This window comes from Ursus americanus, chromosome 4, assembly GCF_024610735.1.
Source record: "Ursus americanus isolate L20-20 chromosome 4, mUrsAme1.1.p, whole genome shotgun sequence".
In the NCBI taxonomy this organism is placed as follows: Eukaryota; Metazoa; Chordata; class Mammalia; order Carnivora; family Ursidae; genus Ursus; species Ursus americanus.
In genome coordinates, this window is record NC_142130.1 from 36,473,396 (window position 1) to 36,486,853 (window position 13,458).

At 32.8% G+C, this 13,458-nt stretch overlaps 1 protein-coding gene across 1 annotated transcript in view; it reads right to left on the reverse strand.

Moving 5' to 3' along the window:
* Positions 1-13,458, reverse strand: part of STXBP5L (syntaxin binding protein 5L) — a 429,230-nt gene that overhangs the window by 53,557 nt on the left and 362,215 nt on the right. Inside the window, exons 21-22 of the mRNA XM_087861601.1 lie at positions 10,974-11,039; positions 4,273-4,365 (exon numbers count right to left, since the gene is read on the reverse strand). Coding sequence (XP_087717727.1) covers positions 4,273-4,365; positions 10,974-11,039 — 159 coding nt within the window. The remainder of the gene's footprint in view (positions 1-4,272; positions 4,366-10,973; positions 11,040-13,458) is intronic.

The following is a 13,458-nucleotide window of genomic DNA, read 5'->3' on the forward strand; positions in this document are numbered from 1 at the left end:
TTTGATGAGCTTTTTAAATTGGTTATCATATTTTTAAGTTGACAGGCACTTTTTTGGTTCCTATTTAGGTAAAAAAATTTCATTATATCTTTGATCTTACATTTTCTAATTTTGAATGGAAAGTGGTAGTTATAAGGACAGTAAAATCTCTGTTAGAAGAGGCTAGATGCCTTTTTGTTTTTTTCCCTTCTGCAAATTTCTACAAAGACTTTTGCTCTTCTCTAAGGCAGGTTTCCTGGTATTTGATAAAGTGAAGCCCAGTGATCCAGAATACAAGTGAGCTGGATTCATATCATGACTCAACCATTTGCCAGCTGAGTGATACTGGGCTAGTAGTTACTTAATCTCAGGAAGAGTATGTGTCCCTTTCTCTATGAAATGGGAATAATCCTAGTCCCTACTTCATAGGGACCTCATCAACATTAATTAAGGGAATGTGTGTAATGCACTTAGCATTGTGTGATATCTAATAAGCATTTAATGTTAGCTATTTTCATTATTAGTTGGCAAGAGAATATTGTCACTGTGGTATTCTATATAAAAAATGACTTATCTGGGCAACACGTCCTATTTATAATTTGGTGCCTTTGATTAAACACTGAATACTTGAGATAGTCTCCAATTGTATATAATACTATTATTTGTTTGCTCTGCACAGTAGTACTTCCTAAGAGTCCACTGTCTTTTCAATAGTGTTGTCATACACTTAATTCATCATGGGCTTATTTTCCATGCAAATCTCTTTACATCATGTCCATTTTAATATAGAATAGTATCTTTCATCCTTCACACCTTGAAAAACTGCCTGTCTTGGCTCATAGACAACAATACAGCAAATAATGCCATAGGTAATCTAGCTGCAGGGCAGGGAATATTGCTGCACAAAGTGTTAGACTTAAAGCAGTTTGATTTCTTATGATCTTAGTTCTGTTAGATTCTGGGCAAATTGTCAGGAAATTCTTGTTACTTTAACATAGTCATGGCATATATTTTTGAAAAAAAAATCCCAAATCTATAACTGTACACTAAAAAGGTGAATTGTATTCTATGTAAATTATATCTCAATAAAACTGAGTTAGAAAAATTCACAGGAAAGCATCCCCACAGATAGGCTTAATCACTTATCTAATCACATCTATCACCTTCTGACTTACCTAGAGAATATTAGGTAGGATGGTATAAGAGTTCAAAGATGATGCAAATGAATGAAATGATTGGCTGATGGCAAAATACATATTAATATTTAATAAATTCAGGTCTAAAGGTCAGGTGACAGCCAGGGCCTATGATAGCACTAGATTATAAACCTTTGCAAGACTATCTCTATTCTAGATTTTTCTGCCTCCAAATTCAGGCTCAGTTTACAGTAATGAGGCAGGGTAGTCTAGTGGCTTATAGTTTATGCCAGAATGAGGTCATATTAAATATGAACAGAACTTCAGGCATTACAACAGTATTTTGCCTAGGGGGTTTATCTTCAGTGCATCAGATCCTTCAATCACTTGTATATTCACTTGCTTTTTTCCTAACTCCTAATTCAAGTCCAAGTAGATGGAAAGTGCAGCCTGGTTCATCCGAGGGATGTTGTATTGGCTTCAAACAACTCTCAGAATAATAGAGAACATACTGGTTACCAGAAGGGAGGTGGGTGGGGGAATGGGTTGTACAGGTGTTGGGGATTAAGGAGTGCATTTGTTGTGAGAAGTATGGGGTGTTGCACTGAAGTGCTGAATCACTATATTGTACACCTGAAACTAATATTATACTGTATGTAAACTAACTGGAATTTAAAAGCTTTAAAAAAATGCAAATAACGTGTAAAAAAAAAAACACCCCACAAAACCTCAGGTCCTTGGTGCCACATCTGAATCAAAATGTTAGGAACATAAACCCTGAATCAGTCTGAAAGTGGCTTACTACTTTAACAGGAAATAACATAAAGAGGTAGGCTAGAAGTTTCTAATTCAAAGATTTTGATTAGTTGTTTCTTGGTTACAAACAACTGGGTTGGCCTTTTGGTTTCCAGTGAAGGATTTGTACTTTGTTATGGCTAAGCTACAACTACTATTAGAAATTTAGAATGATCACGGAGATAAAATTCAGTCTCTTTAGGCCATGGATGTTCAGTATTATCTTTATAATAGCCACAACTATATGTTATTGAGAATCTGTATTCTGGAATTAGTATACAGTTAAGGTTGAGAAACTTGGCTAAGGTTATAATGGTAGAAATGGTAGATAAGTTCAAATTTCTCTGACTCCAAAGCTATGCCCTTTCCAGAAAGCAGCACAATATGTTATATATGGTATAGCAGATAACACGTGTGTAGGCCTAGATGTCTTCTGCAAAATAAATAAATCTAATACTAAATTAAAAGTTTAGATTAAAATGCCTATAAATTTATCTGTGTGTTAATTCATTTACTGACTGGTTGGAACATAGTAATGAATTTCATTTGTCTCTATCTTCCCTAAGCTAGAAACTAAGATAGAACAGAAGCACCTGGTATGTATATAGGTATAGTACACACACACAATTTTGGAGTCACCATACCACGGTAGAGCCCTGCAAGGCCTACATGCCTCTGTATTATGACCTCCCCCCGACCCCACCTTTTATGAAGTGACTATGATAAAGTCAGGCAAAGAAGGATCTTTATTTGAATTTGCCCCAGCATAAAAAAACGTTTAGTGTCATGACTCCACTTTTCTTGATATATTAAAATATGTATTATATTTCTGTTTGGACAGTGTTAATCAGTGACTTTTTATTAGTGTTGTAAAGAGTTAATGATTATGAAACTTTATTTTTGTTCTTGTCTACCTTGAATTATAAATTCCCAGAGAACTAGGTCTTCAACACACTTTTTTTTTTTTAAGTAAATAATAGGAGGACACATAATTTGGGATCAGAGGACCTTGAAGTCTGAAAATTTGGGTTGGTTCAGACTAAGCCATTTATTAGCAGGGTAACCTTGGGTAAGTTATGAAATTTTTCCTTAGTCATAATTTTTCCATCTGTGTAAAAGGAGAACAACACTAACCTTATGGGGCTGCTATAGGATTGAATAAGATAATACACATGAAAAATACTTTGTTTGCTTTAAAGTACTGTACTAACATTGATTATAATTCTTAGCAAACAAGGCTTAATAAATTCAAAATGTGATAATTCATTGATTCTATGAACTATAAAAACTAAAAACTACTTTTTGAAACCAGTTTTTCCTGGAACTTAAATGGTAAACTATATTTCTAATGTTTCATGCAAAGTATATTTCTTAAGTTCTTTTGAATTTCTTTGTTAAAACATTCTCTTCAAAACTTAGCAACTTTGTCACTGCTTGGCTGTCCTTTAATTTCAACTGTGATTAGTTTTTTGCAATTCCTATATTTTTCTCTTTTTATTAATGAAAACCAAGAAAAAGTACAGGCTTTACAACCAAATGTAACCAAGCTGAAATTCTAGCTCTACTTAATTTAAATGCTCTGAGCATCAGTTTTCTCCTCAGAAAAAGGTCTTTCACAGGGGTGTTCTATTACATAAGAAAAAAAAAGATACTGTTTGGAAAATTGTGGATTGCAATTATTTTTAGGTTCCTTTGTTAATGACTTTATTTGGGGTCTAGAACATGGTAACTTATTCTTCAAGTTGCAAATCTGGTCACAACCATTTTGTAATGAATGCCTAATTTAAGGAAGCTGTACAACCTGTGTTTGATTTTGAGTTGGTCCCTCTGAACAGCATCAAAATATTCAATGGCACTGCATAAAACAGATTATAAGACCTTCCTTTCTGCTATTTCTGAGAGAACATTGCCCCTTTGGGGCAATTCTTTGGTGAAGTTCAGATGATCTGCATAGTAGTTTGTGATCATAGATAATATGTAATTGTATTATGAAGAATTAGGAGAATTTTTACAAAACCACTCTACTTTTTGGCTCTTAAGTTTCCCTGAGTTCTCTGCTGGAACCCCCATACTTTTGTATAGGTCTGATAAAAGTATTCAGGCTTAAAGTAGAAAAATAACATTATCAAAATTATATAGAACATTTCAAAATCACAGGTGCCTTAGGAATTCCTGCTTTAATATCTTATGAAGTCAGTGTCTATGGTTTTAATTGCTTCAGGGAAATTTGTCTTCATTCACTGTGGGGGACCTGTATTTTCAGCACAAATAAGAATAAAGTTTTTGAGACAAATTGTGAAGTCCAGAAAATTGTAGAGATGTGAAAAACTTGTTTGTTCAAAAAAGAGATTTTCACTTTCACCTGGCAAGTGATGTACTTGATTCCTCTGTCTCACAGCTGGTATTTCATTCCTATAAAAGCCTGGTGCTGCCTCAGGAGTTCTTGTAGCAAGTCCTAAAGAAAGGGAATAAAAGACTATTGGCATTTAATTTCTTAGCCCGAGTGAACCCAGAAGTTTTATTTTAAAGGTGAATTTCATGATAACTATTTGGAAGGGTCTCCATTTTGTGCCTTTAATCTGATTTTTTGGTACTGCCCCAACAGAGAACTATTTGGAGGGAAGAAGCTTTCTTCTTTGGAAGATGTAGTGGGGTTCTAGAAATGTAGAACCACATAGAATGAGCATTCAAGCTCCTAGTTCTAACCCAGGTTTGAGAACAACAGAGCTGGTTACTTCTTTGCTAGTATTTTGTGATGTTAGTCTCTATGATATTTTAATAAAAATATCTTTATTAAAGATACCTAAATAAGCATATTTTAATAAAGATACATATTTCTATCACCCTAGTCTTAACTTGAACTTGATAGCATAGTAAGTCTATTGTATATTGTGGACCGTGAGACTCACGAGGACTGTTGGTTATATAGGTAGCAGCAGTACTAGGACCTGATGCTAGCCTAGAAAAAGATGCTCATCTGAGCAAATGATTTTTAAGGGCACACCTTCAAGGAGGAAATATTAGAAAAATTCATATCTTGTGGGCAGATATAACTCTACAGTTGAAGGCTTGATTAGTTTTCAATTCCTTGTCCAAAGACTAAGGGCCTGTTTCCTGTAGGGATTGCAGTTCTGTTCCAGGAAGTGGAGCTAGGGCTGAATGTTAGTTCCGGCTCATCCCCTTGGGAGGTATGTTTATGTAATACACAAATTGCACAACCTTACCTGGTGAGTGAAAAAGGGTTACACAGCTTTAAGAAAAAACCAACTATTTGTAAAATTATTAGTTTAATGTTGGTTTCTGCAGATAACTCAGTTCCGTTTGGCATGGAGTACGTTATTTTGTTCGTTAGTTTATTCTCAGCAGGTAATATAATATCTACATAACTGCAGATACTGAAAATTACTTGTTCAATAGTTGGGTGAATGGATAAATAATATGAAATGGTTATATTATCCTGGGAGTTAAGAAATCAGCTTTCTGGTTGGCTCACTGGGATTCTTTCCACTCCCAATCCCTACTCTGTTCTCTCTCACTATCCTCAAATATTTAATAGTCTTAAACTTCACTGTTTTTACTTGCAGTTTATTGGGCTAAATGGAGTTTAAGATCCATGTAGGAAATCAGAGTTATAAAATAATTATTGGTCTCTGGCTTGCCTAATTACCAACCATTTTTGCTCAGCTATTTGCATCAATGTTTTAATCAGACTTTAAAGGGGTGAAGGTTTAAGATTACAAAATAGATACTGAGAGGGTAAGTATTGAAAAAATATAAAAATTTTCACAGAGCCATGGTTCTCAAGAGGCCCAGAGATCAGAAGCATTAGCATCACATAGGAACTTGCCAGAAACGCAAAGTTTCAGGCCCCACTCAAGACTTGTTGAATTAGAATCTCTGGCACTAAGCATTCTGTGTTTTAACAAACTCTTCACATGATTCTTATACAGGCTTACATTTGAGAACAACTGCATAAAAAAAAAAAATAAAGAGAAGGCAATGCTATATATACATGAAAAAGGGGAGATATATCCAGGTACAAGCATAATAATTGCCATTATTAATCAGACCTAGTGACCTGTTTCTTAGTATATGAATCAAGGAGACATTAGGAGGCATGACTGCTTTTCTTAATTTTTCAAAAGTTAGATATTACATATATTTTAGTTTCCCTTAATTACATATTATTGATTTTGTCATTCATAAGTTACCTAAACATTTTAACTGTTTATATCTTCATTCTTTTCTATCTTTAGAGAGAATAGGCTTCATGAGTTTTGTAAACTATTGTTAAAGTCTAAACATACTTTTTTCAGTTACATTTCAGTTTTATGAGCTTGGGCTAAAAAGTCTGCATTTACCTTAACTGTACCTTTCCTGATAATTTATATACAGCAATTCCTACAATAGGAAGAGATTGCAGAATGTAGTTTTATGTATATGTGTTGCTGTGCTATTTGGGCACATTTTCCATTGTGGGCTTAGAAAGACCCCTTAATACAACACAATTATTTTTCTTCTTCATGGGAAATGAATGGAATACGCAAATAATATTTCCAATTTTCTTAAGGTAAAATAAACTTTGTTGGCACTGTTCCTACAAGGTTAACTTTCATATATTTTAACAAATCTATAATGATTTAAAAGCTGTAATAAGAAATCTCTCATTCCTCAATTATGAATATTTATATTCTAAGGTTGCTACTAAAGAGTGGGCTCTGCCCAGCAAACCAGTCTCAAATAGGGCACTGAAGTGATCAGTGAATCTTTCATAGCCAATCATTTCTGTCCCAAGTAACCTAACAAAGTAGCCAAAACCTTCCTGCTTTGAAACAATCTACTCCATTGCATGTGAAGTCCTGACTCTGCCTTGCAAGAAGTGTGGTGGTGGTATTTCCAGATTTCCTCTAACATTAATGAAAATAGAAACATCAGAGACAGAAGGCTAAAAGCAAGATGTCTACTAAAAACCTACAATAATTATCATAATTAGTTATGATACTGACTTATCCCTGAGATTGGGAAGAAGGAAGAGATGTTTGCTAACACCACATATATTCTACATTGTATTGGAGGTCCTAGCTAAACTCTTCCTTTAGAAATAAGAAACGGAACTGTCATTTTAACACTGGGCATAATTGGATAGACAGTCCAAAAGAATTTACAAATTATTGAAATTTATCAAGTTTTCTGGATATGAGGTCAATATACAAAAATTAATTGTATTTTTATATTCCAGCCACAAACAATAAGAAAAAAATAAAAAATTTACAGCATATAAAAACACCAAATGCCAAGGAATAAAGCCAATGAAAGGTATGCAAGACCTCTAAAAAGAAAACTAAAAATTTTACTGAGAGAAAGATGTACGTGGAACAAGTAAAACTTTCATACACTGCTAATAGAAGTAAAATTGGTACAACCATTTTGAAAAACTCAGTAGTATTTACTGAAGCTGAACATAGACATACCCTATGACCCCCCAAAATTCACTCTCAGATACATGTGCAACAAAAATGAGTTTATATTTGCATTAAAAATTTTACAAGATTAGTCATAACAGCTTTACTTAAAATACCCCAAAATGAAAACCACCTAAATGTGCAGCAACAATAAAATGCATAGATATATTCATATAAAGGAATATCACACAGCAATACAAATCGTTCAGCAATGTAACTGAATATCATATACATAATGCTGAGCAAAATTTGCAAGAAACAAAAGTAAATAATGCATGTTTTCGTTAGTATGGAGTATAAACCCCACAATACAAATCTACGGTTAAAAGTCAAAACAGGAGGTACCTTTGTAGGAATAAGTGGCCGAGAGGCATGAGGGAGATTTCTGAGGTTCAAGAGACATTCCATATTATACCTCAGTTAAAAAAGTTTATTCCTAGAGAGGTAAAACCAAGGTATACAAAAAAAATTCCAAGTAAAAAAAGCAAGAGTTGTGGTATTAATAGTAAACAAAGTGGAGTTCAGGTGGAAAAAGACATAATATGAAATGAACAATGGTGATTATTGGTACATGATGCACTTTTTGTGGATATATTTAAAAATATCTACCATGAATATTCTTAACACATCAGATATAAGGAAAAACAGAAACACATTATTAGTACAGTATTTTAATTTTCCTTTTCTCCATATTTGACAAGTCAAGTAATTGAAATATAAGAACAAGAAAGACTTAAGTAACATGAAGGCAACACTTAATAACTACTTAATGCTACAAGTTAACATTAACTCAGGTAAAAGAAGTAAACTGTCTACCATATGCAAAACACCATTAATGCAATCACAATTTGTCAAACCCTATGACACGTGTTAACACAGAGTACAATGGGAAATTTAATCTTATTATATAGATAGAAACAAATATCAACGTAAGAAATAAATGAATTAAGCATCTACCACACACACAAAAAAGGAAAAGTGAAAAATTAAGGGAAGCAGAGGAGGGAACTAATAAAGCGAAAGGCAGAAGTTAAGTTAAATCCCCCCCAAACCCAGTAAAATTTGAGTTCAGGCTTAAAAAAAAAAAAGAAAACACACACACACACAACAGAAAAATAGACTGACTATTAACTAGCCTAAAAGAAAGATAGAACCACAATATTTGCATATGTTACATTGAACATCATTAGAAAATTTCCATAATGAAACCCTTTCTTTTTTTATGAAAAGTTTTCTTTACAGATAATATGAACATACAAAATAAGTAATTATAAAGATTAAATGACTTGATGGGGGAATACCAAAACTTTAAAAAGTAGGTAACTCCAATAAGTATTTAAATTGTCGGGCATAAAGAAAATCCTTAAAATAAATGTCTGAATGCAGAAAACTGCTGTAAGGCAAGCGATACCACAAGCAAAATTAAGAAAAATATTTGGATCTCATGTCATAAAAGGGTAATCAATTTGTAAAGAGGCAATAAAAATTGATATGAAAGGGACAAACAACCCTATAGAAAATTGTATGAATAGATGATTTACAGAAAAAATATTTAAAGAGTTCTTTTTTTTTTTTTTAAAGATTTTATTTATTTATTTGACAGAGACAGCCAGTGAGAGAGGGAACACAAGCAGGGGGAGTGGGAGAAGAAGCAGGCTCCCAGCGGAGGAGCCTGATGTGGGACTCGATCCCAGAACGCTAGGATCACGCCCTGAGCCAAAGGCAGACGCCTAACGACTGCGCCACCCAGGCGCCCCTAAAGAGTTCTTAAGTGAAAAAGTATTCTATATTACTTAATGTGAAAGATAAATTGAAGCTACATTGACATATCCTTTTTTCCCTAACAGACTTAAAAAATTAAAAAAAAATGATAACCAATAAACATTGGTTTATTGATGTTATTGATAGAAGGAGAGAAAACTGGGAAAATTTATAAAGATTAGATCGGCAGCTCCAATTTTAGGTATTTATCTTATACCTGTACACATTTAGAATGAGGAATATACCAAGATTAGTCAATGCAGCATTGTTTGACGTGACAGAAGTTTGATAGCAGACTAAATGTCCTTTAATTGGTGAAATGACTATATAAGTTATAGTACATGCATGCAATTAAATATCATACAACTGTAATTATTTTATGTAAACAAATGGAAGGACAAGATACACAGTAAACTGAAACAAGCAAAGTATAGTGAAATGCATATGCTACTTGTGCATAAAACAGGAAGCAAAAAAGAATGTCTTTTGCTTTGTTTACAAACACAAACTGAAAGGATAAATAAGAAAGTGTTTACTTTTCAAAAGGATGGCTACAATGTATGGGGAAGGATGGGAAGGAGAATTTAAATTCCATTTCTTTTTGACATTTGAACCCTATATTACTGTTAAAATTCAGATTATGGATGAGAATTTAAAATGAAGTTATTTAAATTGATATAAAATATTGAATTGAATTTTACATTGATTTCTGACATGAGAAAATATCAAAGTAATATTTTAAGGAGATTAATTTTGCAACATGATATGCAAAATGAATTGTAAGAGTGACAGATGGATAGCAGAGACACCTGTTAGAACATTTTTGTGATACTCTAAACATGGAATAATAAATGCCTAAATTAGGATGGTGCCAACAGAAATGCAAAAGAAAGGGTAATGTATGAGATCATGTTTAAAATAAAGATTAAATAGATACGATTAGTACAAAAATTTACACGGACGCAACTAGATTCTACTTAGCTGACATTCCTGAAGAATAAGGATAAAGAACTAATAACTCTTAAGACAGCAAACTGAACAAATGTCACAGTTCCAAATGAATTTCTAAAAGTCAAAATTAATTCCTTTACAAAGTATTACATGTTTATATGTTTGTGTGGAGTTAAATTAAAACAATCTATAGTTCAATATCAAAGATACAACTAATATTTTTGGTGCTTAAAGTCTTACATATTACTATATATGTGTTGGAGAAAAATCAGATAATTAAAAAAAATAAGCTAACCATTCATAATCCCACCATCCAACAATTTCTACTACTTTTTTTTTCTTTTACATACCTTAGAGACTTATTCCTAGGAATCTTTATACTCATATTTTTTTCATATATTTTAGTGGGCTCATGCTTTATCTTGATGCTTTAGTTCCAGCATATTATCATTTTTTCTTTTTTTGTCAATGAATATACATGTCTCCAAACTGTGGTCCAGAGGTATGAACCAACGAAGGGCCAATGGTATCCTATTCCCTGCACCTACAGTATATATTTCCCAATAATTCAACTCTAGCTATAAGAAGACAGAGTTTCTGTATGACATTACCAATTTTCACTTAGCATTATTTATCTGTGAAAAAACCCCTTCCTTTAAAGTGTCTTTAAAAGTACTATACTCACACCTCTGGTCTTAATTTTTTGGGAGGCCAAAAATATTTTTAAAGACATTTATTTCTAATTGATTTTGGAATCAAATTTGTTTATGATTGAATTTCAGAAACTACAATTACTAAAATTATGAATTTCACATTGTAAGAATTATGAAAACATAGCAGATTACTGCGGTAAATTACCAGAAGACTGAAAGGTACCATTCATGTTTACCTGAAGTGGGAGACTTGCAGCGCTCAAGTTCCAGGGGAACTGGACTGTCATTTAGCTCAGTTAAACCTGAAAATGAAATGATAATAAATGAGGTAAATTTTGCTAACATTTTGTAGATAATTCTTTTTTATTCCTGAAAATTTAAAAAGGTTTTTCTTCCCCCCTGTGAAAACTACTTTTGTATTCTCGTTATGACAATAGTTCTGATAATTTGTTTCAACAAGTGGTACCAGAAACAATAAGGAGCAATAACTAATGGATATGCAAAAAGTAACTGAACATAATGATAGAAAAATATAAAATCTTTATTTTTTTTCATATGAAATAGCTACTTTAATAAACGACCCAAGTTTCACCTGAAAGTAGACCAAAAATAATACAATTTATAATGGGTTTTTAAAAAGACCTAATCAAATCTTCTACTTTCAAGAGAAATGCTTATTGGCTTTTACAAAGAACATTAAGTGTATGCTACCAATTTTAAATACTATACTTAGTTATAAAAAGGTAGTGATATGTAGTACATATTAAGTGATTTGTTTGATGGTATCAAGTTCCTTTCTATAATAAGCACTACATTTTTCTCTTATTTTTAACATTCTGTCACTCTACTGACATTTTATAAAGATTTACTCACAAATACAAGTATAGGCACAATAGGTTAATAAACATTTTATAATTCTCATTACTATGGCATTCATAAAATATTCTTAATTATGGTTTTCCTATCCTTGTAGGAGATTCTTGTGTACTTTCTCTTTGTAAATAAATATTCAGAGTTTCTACTTTAGTATAAATCCCCATACCCAGAAGTACTTAGGGCTATTGTCAATTACCAAAATTATCTTTGTTCATATTTCTTGCCACCACCCTTTTATGTAATTTGCACTAATAAACTTGCTGTGGGTTCAAAAAATCATAGAATTTTATAAAAGATCCGCTGTGGTACTCTAGCCCAACTCTTACATTTTACAGATAAGAAACTGTCAGTTCCAAGAGTTTAAACTTATGTAAGGTTACAGAACTAAGTAAGTGCCAAAGTTGAATTCTTTATATATTTAAGAGTCTTTTGTTAGAAGAAGGTATTGTGAATATTTTCTTCCCATATGAGACTTATCTTGTCATTTTCTTAACAAAAATGAAATGTCTTTTGATGATCAGATTAGTATCCTCAAAGAATAATTTATCATTTCTTTTCTTTTGTGATTTTATAAAATTCCTATATGAGTAATCTTTGCCTGCTCCATGGTCATGAAGATAATATTGTTTTCTTCAAGAAACTTTTCAATATACATTCAGCTTTCATTTTTAGGACTATATTTCATCGCAAATTAATTTTGATTGTGGTATGAAGAGATTAAGGTCCATTTTTCCCCTATATGTTTGTCCAGTTTTTCCATCATTATTTGTTAAGATTTTCCTTTCTTCATTGGCTTTTATTAGTGTCTTAGTAAAAAAATAAATTGGCTACATAAGTGTGGGTTTATTTCTGGACTTTCTATTCTGTAGTCATTGGTCTATTTGTCTATCTTTTTTCAACTACCACACTAATTAATATAGGTTTATAGTACATCATAAAGTCTCGTAGTAAATCCTTCAACTTTGTTCTTTTCCAAGAGCTTTTTAATTATTTTAGATTCTTTGCATTTCTAAATAAGGTTTAGAATCAGTTTGTCAATTTCTTTTTTTAATGGGGAATCATATTTTTTTATTTATTTATTTTATTATGATATGTTAGTCACCATACAGTACAACCTTAGTTTTTGATGTAGTGTTTCATGATTCATTATTTGCGTTTAACACCCCATGCTCCATGCAATATGTGCCCTCCTTAATACCCATCACCGGCCTATCCCAATCCCCCACCCCCTCCCCTCTGAAGCCCTCAGTTTGTTTCTCAGAGTCCATAGTCTCTTGTGGTTCATTCCCCCTTCTGTTTACCCCCCTTCATTCTTCCCTTCCTTCTCCTACCGATCTCCCTGATATTTCCTATGTTCCATAAATGAGTGAAACCATATGATAATTGTCATTCTCTGCTTGACTTATTTCACTTAGCATAATCTCCTCCAGTCCCATCTGTGTTGCTGCAAATGTTGGGTAATCATTCTTTCTGATGGCTAATATTCCATTGTATATATGGACCACATTTTCTTTATCCATTCATCTGTTGAAGGGCATCTAGGCTCCTTCCACAATTTAGCTATTGTGGACAATGCTGCTATGAACATTGGGGTATACATGGCCCTTCTCTTCACTACGTCTGTATATTTGGGGTAAATACCCAGTAGTTTAATTGCTGGGTCATAGGGTAGCTCTATTTTTAACTTTTTGAGGGACCTCCACACTGTTTTCCAAAGTGGCTATACCAACTTGCATTCCCACCAACAGTGTAAGAGGGTTCCCCTTTCTCCACATCCTCTCCAACATTTGTTTTTTCTTGCCTTGTCCATTTTTGCCATTCTAACTGGTGTAAGGTGGTATCTCA